Source organism: Phyllobates terribilis, unplaced genomic scaffold, assembly GCF_046119375.1.
Source record: "Phyllobates terribilis strain yellow unplaced genomic scaffold, ASM4611937v1 Scaffold_3__8_contigs__length_932513732, whole genome shotgun sequence".
Classification (NCBI taxonomy): domain Eukaryota; kingdom Metazoa; phylum Chordata; class Amphibia; order Anura; family Dendrobatidae; genus Phyllobates; species Phyllobates terribilis.
In genome coordinates, this window is record NW_027362763.1 from 192,935,301 (window position 1) to 192,953,127 (window position 17,827).

Consider the following 17,827-nt stretch of genomic DNA (forward strand, 5'->3'; position numbering starts at 1 on the left):
GTTCACACCTAGTTTTTGTAGTGGAAGTGCCGTCATTTTCTTTGTTACTAGATTTAGCGTTGACTGAGCACTCCACCCCCACCCCCATGCCGCAGGTGGTTTTAAATGCATCAGGATCTGTCTTTCCCACACATAAGCAGACGGAGGTCTCTTAGAGAGGTATTCACATTATAGGTCCTGACATCGAGAAACGCCTTACCGCGGCTGTCAGGTACACATGAATTGGCCAATTTATGCGCTAAGATTTCTCATTTATTTACAGCAGTAATGCTATTCATTTTCCATACTTCATATTTATATGCGCAAAAAAATTTTTCAAAAAATTTTTTTCATTTATTTCTATTTTCTACAGCAGTTAAGCTATTCATATTTCATATTTCATATTTCATATCTATATACTCAGTGTTACAGTGTGCTACTTTATTTGTTCATTATATATGGAGGTAGCTGCTCTTAGTAAGCACCTGTTCACACCTAGTTTTTGTAGTGGAAGTGCCGTCATTTTCTTTGTTACTAGATTTAGCGTTGACTGAGCACTCCACCCCCACCCCCATGCCGCAGGTGGTTTTAAATGCATCAGGATCTGTCTTTCCCACACATAAGCAGACGGAGGTCTCTTAGAGAGGTATTCACATTATAGGTCCTGACATCGAGAAACGCCTTACCGCGGCTGTCAGGTACACATGAATTGGCCAATTTATGCGCTAAGATTTCTCATTTATTTACAGCAGTAATGCTATTCATTTTCCATACTTCATATTTATATGCGCAAAAAAATTTTTCAAAAAATTTTTTTCATTTATTTCTATTTTCTACAGCAGTTAAGCTATTCATATTTCATATTTCATATCTATATACTCAGTGTTACAGTGTGCTACTTTATTTGTTCATTATATATGGAGGTAGCTGCTCTTAGTAAGCACCTGTTCACACCTAGTTTTTGTAGTGGAAGTGCCGTCATTTTCTTTGTTACTAGATTTAGCGTTGACTGAGCACTCCACCCCCACCCCCATGCCGCAGGTGGTTTTAAATGCATCAGGATCTGTCTTTCCCACACATAAGCAGACGGAGGTCTCTTAGAGAGGTATTCACATTATAGGTCCTGACATCGAGAAACGCCTTACCGCGGCTGTCAGGTACACATGAATTGGCCAATTTATGCGCTAAGATTTCTCATTTATTTACAGCAGTAATGCTATTCATTTTCCATACTTCATATTTATATGCGCAAAAAAATTTTTCAAAAAATTTTTTTCATTTATTTCTATTTTCTACAGCAGTTAAGCTATTCATATTTCATATTTCATATCTATATACTCAGTGTTACAGTGTGCTACTTTATTTGTTCATTATATATGGAGGTAGCTGCTCTTAGTAAGCACCTGTTCACACCTAGTTTTTGTAGTGGAAGTGCCGTCATTTTCTTTGTTACTAGATTTAGCGTTGACTGAGCACTCCACCCCCACCCCCATGCCGCAGGTGGTTTTAAATGCATCAGGATCTGTCTTTCCCACACATAAGCAGACGGAGGTCTCTTAGAGAGGTATTCACATTATAGGTCCTGACATCGAGAAACGCCTTACCGCGGCTGTCAGGTACACATGAATTGGCCAATTTATGCGCTAAGATTTCTCATTTATTTACAGCAGTAATGCTATTCATTTTCCATACTTCATATTTATATGCGCAAAAAAATTTTTCAAAAAATTTTTTTCATTTATTTCTATTTTCTACAGCAGTTAAGCTATTCATATTTCATATTTCATATCTATATACTCAGTGTTACAGTGTGCTACTTTATTTGTTCATTATATATGGAGGTAGCTGCTCTTAGTAAGCACCTGTTCACACCTAGTTTTTGTAGTGGAAGTGCCGTCATTTTCTTTGTTACTAGATTTAGCGTTGACTGAGCACTCCACCCCCACCCCCATGCCGCAGGTGGTTTTAAATGCATCAGGATCTGTCTTTCCCACACATAAGCAGACGGAGGTCTCTTAGAGAGGTATTCACATTATAGGTCCTGACATCGAGAAACGCCTTACCGCGGCTGTCAGGTACACATGAATTGGCCAATTTATGCGCTAAGATTTCTCATTTATTTACAGCAGTAATGCTATTCATTTTCCATACTTCATATTTATATGCGCAAAAAAATTTTTCAAAAAATTTTTTTCATTTATTTCTATTTTCTACAGCAGTTAAGCTATTCATATTTCATATTTCATATCTATATACTCAGTGTTACAGTGTGCTACTTTATTTGTTCATTATATATGGAGGTAGCTGCTCTTAGTAAGCACCTGTTCACACCTAGTTTTTGTAGTGGAAGTGCCGTCATTTTCTTTGTTACTAGATTTAGCGTTGACTGAGCACTCCACCCCCACCCCCATGCCGCAGGTGGTTTTAAATGCATCAGGATCTGTCTTTCCCACACATAAGCAGACGGAGGTCTCTTAGAGAGGTATTCACATTATAGGTCCTGACATCGAGAAACGCCTTACCGCGGCTGTCAGGTACACATGAATTGGCCAATTTATGCGCTAAGATTTCTCATTTATTTACAGCAGTAATGCTATTCATTTTCCATACTTCATATTTATATGCGCAAAAAAATTTTTCAAAAAATTTTTTTCATTTATTTCTATTTTCTACAGCAGTTAAGCTATTCATATTTCATATTTCATATCTATATACTCAGTGTTACAGTGTGCTACTTTATTTGTTCATTATATATGGAGGTAGCTGCTCTTAGTAAGCACCTGTTCACACCTAGTTTTTGTAGTGGAAGTGCCGTCATTTTCTTTGTTACTAGATTTAGCGTTGACTGAGCACTCCACCCCCACCCCCATGCCGCAGGTGGTTTTAAATGCATCAGGATCTGTCTTTCCCACACATAAGCAGACGGAGGTCTCTTAGAGAGGTATTCACATTATAGGTCCTGACATCGAGAAACGCCTTACCGCGGCTGTCAGGTACACATGAATTGGCCAATTTATGCGCTAAGATTTCTCATTTATTTACAGCAGTAATGCTATTCATTTTCCATACTTCATATTTATATGCGCAAAAAAATTTTTCAAAAAATTTTTTTCATTTATTTCTATTTTCTACAGCAGTTAAGCTATTCATATTTCATATTTCATATCTATATACTCAGTGTTACAGTGTGCTACTTTATTTGTTCATTATATATGGAGGTAGCTGCTCTTAGTAAGCACCTGTTCACACCTAGTTTTTGTAGTGGAAGTGCCGTCATTTTCTTTGTTACTAGATTTAGCGTTGACTGAGCACTCCACCCCCACCCCCATGCCGCAGGTGGTTTTAAATGCATCAGGATCTGTCTTTCCCACACATAAGCAGACGGAGGTCTCTTAGAGAGGTATTCACATTATAGGTCCTGACATCGAGAAACGCCTTACCGCGGCTGTCAGGTACACATGAATTGGCCAATTTATGCGCTAAGATTTCTCATTTATTTACAGCAGTAATGCTATTCATTTTCCATACTTCATATTTATATGCGCAAAAAAATTTTTCAAAAAATTTTTTTCATTTATTTCTATTTTCTACAGCAGTTAAGCTATTCATATTTCATATTTCATATCTATATACTCAGTGTTACAGTGTGCTACTTTATTTGTTCATTATATATGGAGGTAGCTGCTCTTAGTAAGCACCTGTTCACACCTAGTTTTTGTAGTGGAAGTGCCGTCATTTTCTTTGTTACTAGATTTAGCGTTGACTGAGCACTCCACCCCCACCCCCATGCCGCAGGTGGTTTTAAATGCATCAGGATCTGTCTTTCCCACACATAAGCAGACGGAGGTCTCTTAGAGAGGTATTCACATTATAGGTCCTGACATCGAGAAACGCCTTACCGCGGCTGTCAGGTACACATGAATTGGCCAATTTATGCGCTAAGATTTCTCATTTATTTACAGCAGTAATGCTATTCATTTTCCATACTTCATATTTATATGCGCAAAAAAATTTTTCAAAAAATTTTTTTCATTTATTTCTATTTTCTACAGCAGTTAAGCTATTCATATTTCATATTTCATATCTATATACTCAGTGTTACAGTGTGCTACTTTATTTGTTCATTATATATGGAGGTAGCTGCTCTTAGTAAGCACCTGTTCACACCTAGTTTTTGTAGTGGAAGTGCCGTCATTTTCTTTGTTACTAGATTTAGCGTTGACTGAGCACTCCACCCCCACCCCCATGCCGCAGGTGGTTTTAAATGCATCAGGATCTGTCTTTCCCACACATAAGCAGACGGAGGTCTCTTAGAGAGGTATTCACATTATAGGTCCTGACATCGAGAAACGCCTTACCGCGGCTGTCAGGTACACATGAATTGGCCAATTTATGCGCTAAGATTTCTCATTTATTTACAGCAGTAATGCTATTCATTTTCCATACTTCATATTTATATGCGCAAAAAAATTTTTCAAAAAATTTTTTTCATTTATTTCTATTTTCTACAGCAGTTAAGCTATTCATATTTCATATTTCATATCTATATACTCAGTGTTACAGTGTGCTACTTTATTTGTTCATTATATATGGAGGTAGCTGCTCTTAGTAAGCACCTGTTCACACCTAGTTTTTGTAGTGGAAGTGCCGTCATTTTCTTTGTTACTAGATTTAGCGTTGACTGAGCACTCCACCCCCACCCCCATGCCGCAGGTGGTTTTAAATGCATCAGGATCTGTCTTTCCCACACATAAGCAGACGGAGGTCTCTTAGAGAGGTATTCACATTATAGGTCCTGACATCGAGAAACGCCTTACCGCGGCTGTCAGGTACACATGAATTGGCCAATTTATGCGCTAAGATTTCTCATTTATTTACAGCAGTAATGCTATTCATTTTCCATACTTCATATTTATATGCGCAAAAAAATTTTTCAAAAAATTTTTTTCATTTATTTCTATTTTCTACAGCAGTTAAGCTATTCATATTTCATATTTCATATCTATATACTCAGTGTTACAGTGTGCTACTTTATTTGTTCATTATATATGGAGGTAGCTGCTCTTAGTAAGCACCTGTTCACACCTAGTTTTTGTAGTGGAAGTGCCGTCATTTTCTTTGTTACTAGATTTAGCGTTGACTGAGCACTCCACCCCCACCCCCATGCCGCAGGTGGTTTTAAATGCATCAGGATCTGTCTTTCCCACACATAAGCAGACGGAGGTCTCTTAGAGAGGTATTCACATTATAGGTCCTGACATCGAGAAACGCCTTACCGCGGCTGTCAGGTACACATGAATTGGCCAATTTATGCGCTAAGATTTCTCATTTATTTACAGCAGTAATGCTATTCATTTTCCATACTTCATATTTATATGCGCAAAAAAATTTTTCAAAAAATTTTTTTCATTTATTTCTATTTTCTACAGCAGTTAAGCTATTCATATTTCATATTTCATATCTATATACTCAGTGTTACAGTGTGCTACTTTATTTGTTCATTATATATGGAGGTAGCTGCTCTTAGTAAGCACCTGTTCACACCTAGTTTTTGTAGTGGAAGTGCCGTCATTTTCTTTGTTACTAGATTTAGCGTTGACTGAGCACTCCACCCCCACCCCCATGCCGCAGGTGGTTTTAAATGCATCAGGATCTGTCTTTCCCACACATAAGCAGACGGAGGTCTCTTAGAGAGGTATTCACATTATAGGTCCTGACATCGAGAAACGCCTTACCGCGGCTGTCAGGTACACATGAATTGGCCAATTTATGCGCTAAGATTTCTCATTTATTTACAGCAGTAATGCTATTCATTTTCCATACTTCATATTTATATGCGCAAAAAAATTTTTCAAAAAATTTTTTTCATTTATTTCTATTTTCTACAGCAGTTAAGCTATTCATATTTCATATTTCATATCTATATACTCAGTGTTACAGTGTGCTACTTTATTTGTTCATTATATATGGAGGTAGCTGCTCTTAGTAAGCACCTGTTCACACCTAGTTTTTGTAGTGGAAGTGCCGTCATTTTCTTTGTTACTAGATTTAGCGTTGACTGAGCACTCCACCCCCACCCCCATGCCGCAGGTGGTTTTAAATGCATCAGGATCTGTCTTTCCCACACATAAGCAGACGGAGGTCTCTTAGAGAGGTATTCACATTATAGGTCCTGACATCGAGAAACGCCTTACCGCGGCTGTCAGGTACACATGAATTGGCCAATTTATGCGCTAAGATTTCTCATTTATTTACAGCAGTAATGCTATTCATTTTCCATACTTCATATTTATATGCGCAAAAAAATTTTTCAAAAAATTTTTTTCATTTATTTCTATTTTCTACAGCAGTTAAGCTATTCATATTTCATATTTCATATCTATATACTCAGTGTTACAGTGTGCTACTTTATTTGTTCATTATATATGGAGGTAGCTGCTCTTAGTAAGCACCTGTTCACACCTAGTTTTTGTAGTGGAAGTGCCGTCATTTTCTTTGTTACTAGATTTAGCGTTGACTGAGCACTCCACCCCCACCCCCATGCCGCAGGTGGTTTTAAATGCATCAGGATCTGTCTTTCCCACACATAAGCAGACGGAGGTCTCTTAGAGAGGTATTCACATTATAGGTCCTGACATCGAGAAACGCCTTACCGCGGCTGTCAGGTACACATGAATTGGCCAATTTATGCGCTAAGATTTCTCATTTATTTACAGCAGTAATGCTATTCATTTTCCATACTTCATATTTATATGCGCAAAAAAATTTTTCAAAAAATTTTTTTCATTTATTTCTATTTTCTACAGCAGTTAAGCTATTCATATTTCATATTTCATATCTATATACTCAGTGTTACAGTGTGCTACTTTATTTGTTCATTATATATGGAGGTAGCTGCTCTTAGTAAGCACCTGTTCACACCTAGTTTTTGTAGTGGAAGTGCCGTCATTTTCTTTGTTACTAGATTTAGCGTTGACTGAGCACTCCACCCCCACCCCCATGCCGCAGGTGGTTTTAAATGCATCAGGATCTGTCTTTCCCACACATAAGCAGACGGAGGTCTCTTAGAGAGGTATTCACATTATAGGTCCTGACATCGAGAAACGCCTTACCGCGGCTGTCAGGTACACATGAATTGGCCAATTTATGCGCTAAGATTTCTCATTTATTTACAGCAGTAATGCTATTCATTTTCCATACTTCATATTTATATGCGCAAAAAAATTTTTCAAAAAATTTTTTTCATTTATTTCTATTTTCTACAGCAGTTAAGCTATTCATATTTCATATTTCATATCTATATACTCAGTGTTACAGTGTGCTACTTTATTTGTTCAGTTTGGGCTACCAGACTCGCTTTTAAAACTGAACTGAATATCCAAAATCTCTCAAGACTTTGGAAACTAAGCAGTAATGTAATTCATAATGACTTGTATATTCAGTGCTGACATATGATGCATGCTTGTTGAGTTCTGCTTTATCTTTAGTGTTTGATTGCTTTTGCATTTCAGCCATAGTATCCTGCATTTGCATGCTGCTTGGAAGTGCTGGGCTTCTCTGTAATCCAAAAAAAAAAGTTATAATAGCGTAATTTTCTGAAAGAGAATTTAGATTGTGTGCCCCAATGGGGACAATGATGAAAAAATATCTGTAAAGCGCTGTCGAATCAATGGCGCTGTAGAAGTGAATAAAATAATAATAATTTTGCTTCATTTCTGTATAGACAAGCCCATGCAGGACTCCTCTAACTACATTGTTACTAAACTGGGGCATGCGTGCGGCTTTCTTCACCCACGTCATTCATTGCGCCTCTGAAGCTGGGTGTGCGCGGCCCGGCTTCAGAGACGCACTACGCATGTTCGGAAGTGCAGAAGATGGCTTCCTCTCTTCCACACGCGCAGTGCACCATTGAAGCTGGGAAGCGACACCCGGGAATGACGTGGGCGAAGAAAGCCGCACACATGCGCAAGATTTTCAGAGAACTGGTGATGACGCCGGCTCTTACAAATCATGTTATCACGCCCACAGGGCCGACTAGTCTAGGGAAAACAGAGCCCCATGACATACCAACAAGAGACAAAAAACGCAGTGCCAAAAAATGTGATCATAAAGGAATGTAAAAAAATGCAAGTAGCCTAATGTGCCTAATAAGTGCAAGAAATGCTGCAGAAAATCTGCAACATCAAAGGCTCAAGAAATACTCCTCTTGTGCTTGCAGCTGTAAGCAGGAGGAGGTCGATCCAGCAGCTACCCTGAGATAAAACCATAATCCATCCATGCATAAAGGTTCTACAGGCACCAGAAGGTGTTGGTGTACTCCTTACATGGATATCATTTGGGTTTATAGCATTATTTTAAAATGAACAAATAACTCCGTGATGCTGGATCTACCTCCACCTCCTTACGTGTTGCCCGTCTTCGGCAGTGACTCTGCTCCGTGCTCCAGAGGATTGCAGGCTGTGTGGGTGAGCTGGCCACTCTCTTGTTAGTTTGCTGGTGTATCTTGTGTTTTCTTGCTTTTACATTTCACCCATAGCATCCTCAGCTGTATATTTGCATGTTGTTTGGATTTGGATTGTAAAAAAGAAAAAATTATGGCAGAATTTTGCTTCATTTTGCATACAGAAGAACCTGCGTAAGACTTCCTGATGCAGACTCACTGTATTCTTACCAAACATCAGCAGTAAACAAGGAATAAAAATGGGGAAAAAAAATCCAAGCCTTTATGTCCTGGTTGGCAGGGAAGAATGATGAATTATTTTTGACAAGTTGCCATTGAAATAATAGTCAGTACATTGTCACTACATTACGTTATGTTTACAATCACCAAAAAATTCTTAATTTGCTTCAAATACTCCTTGGTATTCTGGTTGCCAGTTTTTGAAGATACAGTATTTGTGGAAATTTCCACTCATGGCTTCTGTAGTTTTAGGGAAGGGCTAGATGGTACTACACTACTTAACTTTATATTGAGCTTCATCCTGCAAGAGTGCCATAAGTTTGAGGTCTCGTAATTGTGCTGGCCCGTCTAAGAATAGCATGCAGACTACTTCATCAATTATGGATTATTTTGCTGCTCCATGATGAGGTTTGCCCTGATCAAGTGCTGGTTATATTGGATGGCATGACCCAAGGCTTTTAGATTCGATATTCCTTGTACTGAATGTAAATTTTCCAAGCACCTTAACAGCTGAATATGACCTGTGGTGCCATGTAGCCTAATATCTGGTGTCTAGATGGAAGAAACATCTTATGCTAAGTCAACTTGGCTATCGAGCCAGTGTGGCAATAGACGCTAGGACATATGAAATTCACTATGTAAAATGGGCACTGCCATCATGTAGCTCTATGGCATATCCACACGATTAGCCATTACTGTATATTAGATGCAGGTCCGCCAATGGGACCCTGACACGATCGCTGTCAATGGAGTGGTGGTCGGGGATGCCATTCATTTGTATTGGAATTCCGACCACTTCGCCACTAATAGCAGCTCCCATTGGTCGGACCTCATGTATTATACATTTATGGCATATGGTTATGTACAAAATTGGAATACACTTTTAAAGGGGTTGTCCAGGACTATTTATTTACGTTTTTTTTTACTCTGTGCCTAAGAGCTAACAGTTAGGTAATTGATAACTACCTGCCTGTTGTGCCTGGTGCCGATCTCTGCTGGCACACAGCAGTCATGGATTCAGTGGATTTCGCTGATATCATGTCATAAGAGCAGCTCTTCTTCTACTCTGCACTGTTGATGAGGTGTGACTAACAACGCCATGCTGATTGACAGTCAGCTCCCTGCTGCTTAACTGCGGGGAGCCGGCTGTCAATCAGCATGACGTTGGAACTCGTGCCCCGTTGATAGAGCAGTCCTGATGAAGAACTGCTTTCTTGACGTGGAGCAGCTAAATCGCCGGCAGGAGAGGTCGGTGACCACTCTGAGCCAATGCCGGATAGAACAGGCAGGTAGTTGCCTCTGTTAGCAACTTGCTACTTGTTAGTTTTTAGGATCATAGTAAAAAATATATAATAGCCCTTTTAAACATTATTTTCTAGTAATAAGTTTCTTCAGCCTGTCGGCTTGCACTAGGTTGAAATAGTGAAAAGAGCTATTACTCACCGTCTGAGTTAAGATCAGTGATTGGTTGCAGCAGTCACATGCGCTAGTAGAAGGACATCACCACTGCAGACTAATACCAGAGCAGCTCAGAGAGGCGTCGCTGGTGCAGCAGAGGGGAACAGTTCTTTTTACTACTATAGCCTAGTGCCTAAGAAACTTATTCCCAGAAAACCCAATTAATGATGTCATCATTTGTCTCTTTCAAACAGTTTTGTATGGCACTTTTGTATGAAGACTGGGCTTTTGCTGAAATGTGCCTCTGCAATTGCATTGCTCGATAGTGTGTCCCTATGGAAAATCTGCAAACTTTCCACTTCCTAAAAATTTTAGCCAGTTAACAAGAAACATTTGTGTTCCTAACAAATTCCAGTGCTCCAGTGCACACACCATATGTAATATGTTCTATGCAGTCCCGGCAACCGGATTATAAAGTCATACACACATATTAGTTACACAACATTTATTTATTACTTTAGCATCATCAACAGCACTCTGAAGGGAGTCAGCAAAACCATGAAGAATCAGATCCAGTTTTCTGTGAAATGGACACAAATAATAATAATAATTAATAATAACTAGTGATGAGCGAGCATGCTCGTTACTCGAGATTTCCGAGTATCTTCAGTGTGCTTGGGTGTTATGTTTTAATACATGTGAGAAATGCCTGTTTCTTAGGCATTCCTCATATGTATTACAGCTGTCAAACAGTCCAAATCATGAGCACAGGGTGACGAAAACATAACACTCGAGCACTCTGAAGATACTTGGCGAGCACCCGAGCATGCTCGCCGAAAGGGTTAACAGAACATACTCGCTCATCACTAATAATAACCTTTAGCTGCCAGATCAGAGTTCAGATGTTTGACAAATGTGTATCAGGAGTATATAGTATTATGTGACCAGGTTTGTGGATCTTTGGTCTTCCATCTTTTCAGTTTGCTGAACAGAAAATGGGTTCTATACATTATACAAACAGGTTTATACAAAGCGTTCAATACTTTTACACACATCCATATATCAGCCTATTTAGACATAGGGGGGAATTCATTGTTAGAGAAATGTTTAAGTTACTTTTGCTATTTCTTGGCATTCTATTATTTTATCCAAATTTATCAAATTATCACACAATGGCCCCGATTCATCAACACCGGCATGAACAATGATAGTCTTGATGAGAAAGCATGTCGGGAGTCAGATGCCCCTGATTCATTAAGAGGCTCATGCCTCTTAATTAATGAATCTGGTGCGTCTAACAAGTGGCCGTGCAGCTCTGTGCGACTCGCCACAAATCTTACTCCAATCAAAGGTGATCTGTGGTATCATGCCCCCCTTCTGCCCCTTGCCACCCATTTTGGTAGAGCTGGGCAAAACTGAAAAAAACTAAAAAGATGCTAACTTTTTATGCAACTCGCCATTGTTCAAAAATTTTGCTACTTGTCAAAGAGATTTACTTCAAAATTCTGGCGTAATCGCTTTGATGAATTGGTGGTATATACGATATTTTAAATAGATATAACACTTTTATCTAGAATTGTTTTTCCGCTATTTATTCCAAGCCCCTACTGCAGCCACAACTGTGCATGAAGCTCACATTTGTACAGTGCTTTCTGTTGGATGCATACACCTGAATTGCAAAAAAAACTATTCCGACGTATATGGCACTTTACTTATGGACTCAAATGGGTAAGACGGAGGCAAATTAACATCCAGATCTTTAGCCCAGGTTCACATTTGTACATCTGCAGACGTACAAATGTGAACCTGGGTTAAAGATCTGGATGTGGGCCTTCTGTGCATGTTTGTTTCTGATAAGTCAACGATTATAGATATTCAAGGCCAGTGGTCACTAAACAATGTATAATTATGTGCCTTTTGTTGTGTTTCGTTGCCCCTTCAATAATCAGATCTGGTATTAATAACCTGTCCTAAGGCAAGGGTCACACCACCAGAGCTTGATCATAGTGTGATCTGATTTTCTCGGATGCGGAGAAGATGGAAAAAAAAATGTCTCCATCTTCTCCATTCTGTTTGTCCATGGAAATAACACCGCACTCTGATCTCTGGAATCCCCCTGAAAAAGCATTGCAAAACTACCACAAAAAAATGAGCATAGTGCACCTCAATGAAAAAACAGCATTGCTGTGCACATGTTCAGTCTTTTGTTACTTCTTTTACCTGCTTCAGTGTCGGAAACCATAAAGCAGTTAAAAGAAGCAAATGTTCATCCTTTGGTCGGTTTCCGCTCAGAAGCCACTTCCTAGTTGTAGTTTAAATAAGAGAAAAAAAACACCTTCCACAAAAATGACAGCGAAAGCGCTTCAGGATCAAGACCCCAGCTTTTTCCTCAAATGGCTTTACCTAGGAAAACCTCAGTAGGTGCATTGTTGTCATAAACACATCATGTGCACATGCCCTAATGAAGCATTACATAGTTCTCATTTAAATAAATGGGTTGTCCATGTAATATATGGATGAATTGTCCTCCAAATTGAGAGCTGCCCTGTGTACTTAGTATCTATGTAGGGTAATAGGTGCAGGTCCAGAATAGTCATAATTCTACAGTAGGATATTTGGAAACATGTTCTTTGTATATTTTAAACCCATAAACTGCCTGGAACCCCCAGAATATTTATAGTTTATGGATACCTTTCTTATCTGTGCCAATCCGAGTAGGAAAAGAAGACCTATGGCTACGACAAGTTTCCACATGAAGCACCATATGCAACTATGACATAGAGCCAGTGGAGCAGAGCGGGGATGTTATCTGATGGGCTCCGTTAAATCTAGAATGGAACACTATGAATGTAACACCATGCCCGTATACGAAGTACAGAAAGAAACATTTACTAGCACACTTACATTTCATTATTTGGTTGGAGATGGAGATGTGCTTTAACCTGTTGTGCTTTGTAACTAGGAGTTTTAGGTTGCAACATTAAAGGGTTTGCCTCCTCTTCAATGTTCGGCAGGGCACCGCTCCTCTGCTTTCCTACTTGAAGATTGACAGTTCGGACCAGTGTCATAGTCACGTGGCTGGGTTGAGCTGTGCGCTCTCCCATGCTGGTAGCAGAGGCAGTTTTGCCTCTGCAGCATTGAAGAAGAAAAGGGGACCTGAGAATCCGGCCAGCTTCAAAGCAGCACTTGCATCCTCTAAAGCAGGGCTAGCCAACCTGTGGCTCAGGAGCTACATGTGGCTTGTGGGCCCAAGAAGTGTAGATCGTGACTGTCTGATAGCTTGGTGCATTACCACCAGGTCTAAGAGCTTGTAGCTTGATGGAATAGTGTGGTGAGTGTGCTTGATACAAAAATACCGAATAAGGGTAAAGTGGGAACCCTTATAATTATACAACCTATACGGGAGAGGGGCACAAGGTCTCTGTGGAAAAGCTATGGCTGTCATCGTACCGTTACTGGTGAGCTCTGAGATTGACTACTGGGAAGTGGGGCACTGGATGTGGCTCGAGACTATCTCTCAGAGTTGAATGTGGCTCTCCAGGTAAGAAAGGTTGGGGACAGCTGCTCTAAAGCATAGCCTGCAAGCGGCACCCACTTCTTGGCTAGGTAACCGGCCACTCTGAGACGGCAGGATGGCTGATAATCTAGGCAACGAGTTGTACGCAATAGAATTAAAATCCCTCCATCCTGGAGAACAGGATAATTAGAGGTAAGTTACAAAGTTGCTTGTTTTTAGGTTAAGTTCCCATGATGAGTTTTTAACAATGAGCAAAAAACTTAGCGTTTTACAGTTCCAGCCAAGTGGATGGGATTTATAGAAATCTCATGCCCACTGTGCTTTTTTTAATGCAGTTTAATTTGATCTATCAATTTCACTTGCGGGTATACGGAGTTTTATCTGTGGATTTTCCCCATAGACTTGCATCTGATGCAGAAAAGCCACAGGTAAAAAATGCACAGTTTTAGTGCTTTCCATTGCAGAAGCGCACTAAAAAAATTCATATCATCCACACGTGACTGTATCAATAAAGTTTTGTCAAAGCCAAATACCAGGAAGTATCAAAAACAAAGCAGCTTTATTTGAAACATGACATACCAAAAAGAGACAAAAAGCCCAATGTCAAAAAACATGAAAAAAAAAACCCACAAGTAACTTAATTTAGCTAATCTGCAACATCAAAACTCACCAAAATACTCATTGTGGGAACGTAGCCTTACAAGCATTTTGCCAGTCTACCTATTAATAAAGATGAGACAACCCCATTAACCCCTCTGGTCTATTTCCCAATATGAGTTCCCTCATACCTGAAGGTAATATATACTGTAAAAACAGTTCTCTTTTTTTCTAAAATTTCCTGCTGGTTTAGAAGAAGAAAATATGGCTTATTAAGAAGAAGGCAAAACGGTACCAGATGACGTCTGGAACAATTTAAATATATAAGTGAAGATAATATATAGTTCTCTTATATCACATCTGAAGATGGGTTATACAATTATTAGCAACACAATTTATAAAGTTTACAAATCCAATTACAGGAAAGAGCTAATGATAAACTGTTCTACGTATCATTGATGAATTGTCACATCTGCTGCCTCGGTCGCGCTATGCGCAGCGGAGGAGTATCGGTTACACATGGCAGTATATCTACAGAGACGTCCTCATCATTTTAGGACATAGTACTACACATGACGTTCACATTGTCAATCACTCAAACGATTCCCAATAATCAACACTTGTTTTCAATGACAACACAAGACCTCACATATCTAGAAGTAGTGTCTGGAGTGAAGGTTTTTTTGTACCACAGGATATTTTTTTTCTACGAAAACCATCATAATCCTACACAAAAAAAGTTAAGTGCCCATGTCTATATGCCCTTGACCAATAACAATATTATCATAGCTCAGCTTTATTGTTTTATACATAACAAAAACATGAAATAGGACCGGGGTCATCGCTAACTTGTCACTTTTAGGAAACTATTGTTTTACCTATAAAATACCAATTCTGGATCAAATTTACTCTTTTTTTTGCATTGTTTCCTGTATTCTGCATTTTGCTGTTCCTTTGTTGTTTCTTCTGAAAATGTATGAATAAGTCAACAACTAGGCCTTACCATTTGGGTGGTGTAGCTGCCTCTTCTGACACTACTAGCACTGAGTGTGTATGGGAAGAGTCAAATGGCTGTATAACTCGGATGAGGATGTCAACGCAATGCTCGGACGCAGCCGTCGGCTCTCCCGACCCGAGTGTGACAGCTTGTATTTCTATGCAGCTGTCAAGCTTGGGTCAGGAGAGCTGATGGCCAGTCCGAGCATTGCGTTGTGATCCTCTTCCGAGTTATACGCCCGTCTGACCCTAGGCGTATCTAGCGGGGTGAGGTGGGGCATGTGCCCTGGGTGCAGCCGGCAGGGGGGCGCAGTCGGGCTGCCTAAAGCGGAGATCCGAAGTGTCTCTCCCAGGGTCTGCATTCTGCCACCCCCCGGACTGGGAGTCGGCAGTTCTCTGAACCGGCTGTCATGCAGACAGCCAGCTCACAGATCATGCAGCACGCTGGCTCCCAGTGTTCAATTGTACTCGTGTCCAGCTCTATTCCCCGCCTCCTCCTCCTTGACTGATGGCTCCTATGCCTGAAGTCACACAGCCTAGAGGCTGTCAGTCAAGCAGGAGGGGAATAGAGCTGGAGTGACAAAGGCTTCAGATCCACAATAGTTCTTCAGCCTCATTTGCATATCGATTCAAACGCTGATTTCTCAGTAGCGGAGGAACAGACTGCCCGAGTAAAGGTATTTCTGGACTTCTCTATGAAAGAGCTACATGAACATAATAATCATTTGGAGAGTGAAATCCTGCTGGGAGACTTAAGAAGATAAATTCAAGAGAATGCATTTCTAGGCTGCAGATACCTAACACGTGCTTTTATGGACACATCGATCTGATCTGGTACACAGCCTTTTCAATAATGTAAAATACAAAGGAGGAAAGGATTTTGTTTTGTGCTATAACATAAGTTACCACATTTGTCACATCCATCCACAATAGTGTGCTTTCTCAGTTCCGGGACTGTACCAATATATACTATATACCTCGTTCATAGTTCATGTACTATAGACCTTACAAAATACTCACACAGTCCAACTAAACTCTGCACTAAACATGTTCCACCTGATATATATACATATACATACATAATTATATATGTATACTAGAAAAATATTAAGCATGGCCGACATGCCTAAAAAAACTGTATCTATTACATTCTAAATTTACAATCTGTCGATCTCCTCCCAATACCGGTATAAAATAAAATGGAGTCTGTTTGCGTTGTAACATAGGCTGGTGGGTTCAGACCGTGGTGAACCTCATGACTGTCCTCGAAGTCGCTGTGATGGATCCTATCCCAGTTCTAGGAGCCAGTCAAAAAAGCTTGGTGTAGCCTCTCTCCTCTGCTCCCGGACCTTGCAGTGAAGAATGAGGGCGCTGAATATATCCCCAACTTTCCAGGACTTTGCTTGGACGAGCTGTATGACCTCCAGGAACTTAATAGAAAAACAAGATTTATTGAAATGATTGTATATTCAATAATGTTTATTTGAAACATTAGTGTAAATCCAGCACTTTATTTTCAGTGTGAATAAAAACAAAAACTCTTATTGAAATTAAAAATCAGGACATCATGGAGATGGTAAAAGGGGGAGACAAAAAGAAGCGGCACTGAGGACCTGGTCAGCGGGCGGCATAGATGGCGGGATCGGTTAGCGGTGAGGGGAGTATTAAAAGGGTTGTCCACTACTAGGACAACCCCTTCTCATTCTTCATGTTTGGCCCTGTTAAAATACAAACCAGTGTTGGCGCTCACATTCCAAGGGCTCATGTGATGTTGTGACATCACGAGCCCTGCACCCAGTCAGCACCGGCTTCACTTTCCCCACCTTTGGATATATTGAACATCAACAGGAAGCCGGGGCTGCGGCTGCTCTGACCTCCTCTTGATGTTCGATTTGTCTGAAGGTGGGGACAGTGATGCCAGCGCTGATTGGGCACAGGACTCACATGACATAGCAACATCACCTGAGCCCCGGGGAGAGTGAGTGCCGACACCGCTGAAATGGCGCTGGTACGGGAGGTGAGTATAAGTGTTTTTATCCTAACAGGACCAAACATGTGGAATGAGAATTGGTTGTCCTAGTAGTGGACAACCCTTTTAATCTTTTTTTTTTTTACATCCTACGTTTATTATGCTCTGAACTCCAGAGCATATTAAGGAACATTCAATTTGCATCGAATAACTTCGATGGAAATCAAATTTCCCTCATAAATTCGAGAGATTTGCCGAATTTGGATCTTTGCAGGTTCGATCACATCTAGCCTTTTACCAGTCTAAGGACTCATGTATTCAACAGCATCATCAATTCTGTTACTAAGAAGTTATGCAAAGTCGATAAACTCCATTAAATTAGGTTCTCAAGTTTATAAAACTAGATATTTGTTGGTAAATTCTAAATTTTTAGAATGGTACTTCTGTTCAGAATTCTCATTTTTTTTGGCAAACGTGAAGAGCGGTTACAAAGAGCCTATTGCGCTGTGGAGGACTTCTCCTGTCCTGTATTAGGCCTCGTGCACACGTTCAGTATTTGGTCAGTATTTTACCTCAGTATTTGTAAGCCAAAATCAGGACTGGAACAATCAGAGAAACACGTCACCACTTCTGCATTTTTTACAAACTCCTAGTTTTGGCTTACAAATACTGAGGTAAGAAAAACTCAACA

At 40.0% G+C, this 17,827-nt stretch overlaps 1 protein-coding gene across 1 annotated transcript in view; it reads right to left on the minus strand.

Moving 5' to 3' along the window:
• Positions 1 to 10,547: 10,547 nt before the first annotated feature.
• The window catches only part of SPHKAP (SPHK1 interactor, AKAP domain containing), a 475,388-nt gene continuing 468,108 nt past the window's right edge, over positions 10,548 to 17,827 (minus strand). Inside the window, exon 12 of the mRNA XM_073674429.1 lies at positions 10,548 to 16,597. Coding sequence (XP_073530530.1) covers positions 16,454 to 16,597 — 144 coding nt within the window. The 3' untranslated portion in view covers positions 10,548 to 16,453. The remainder of the gene's footprint in view (positions 16,598 to 17,827) is intronic.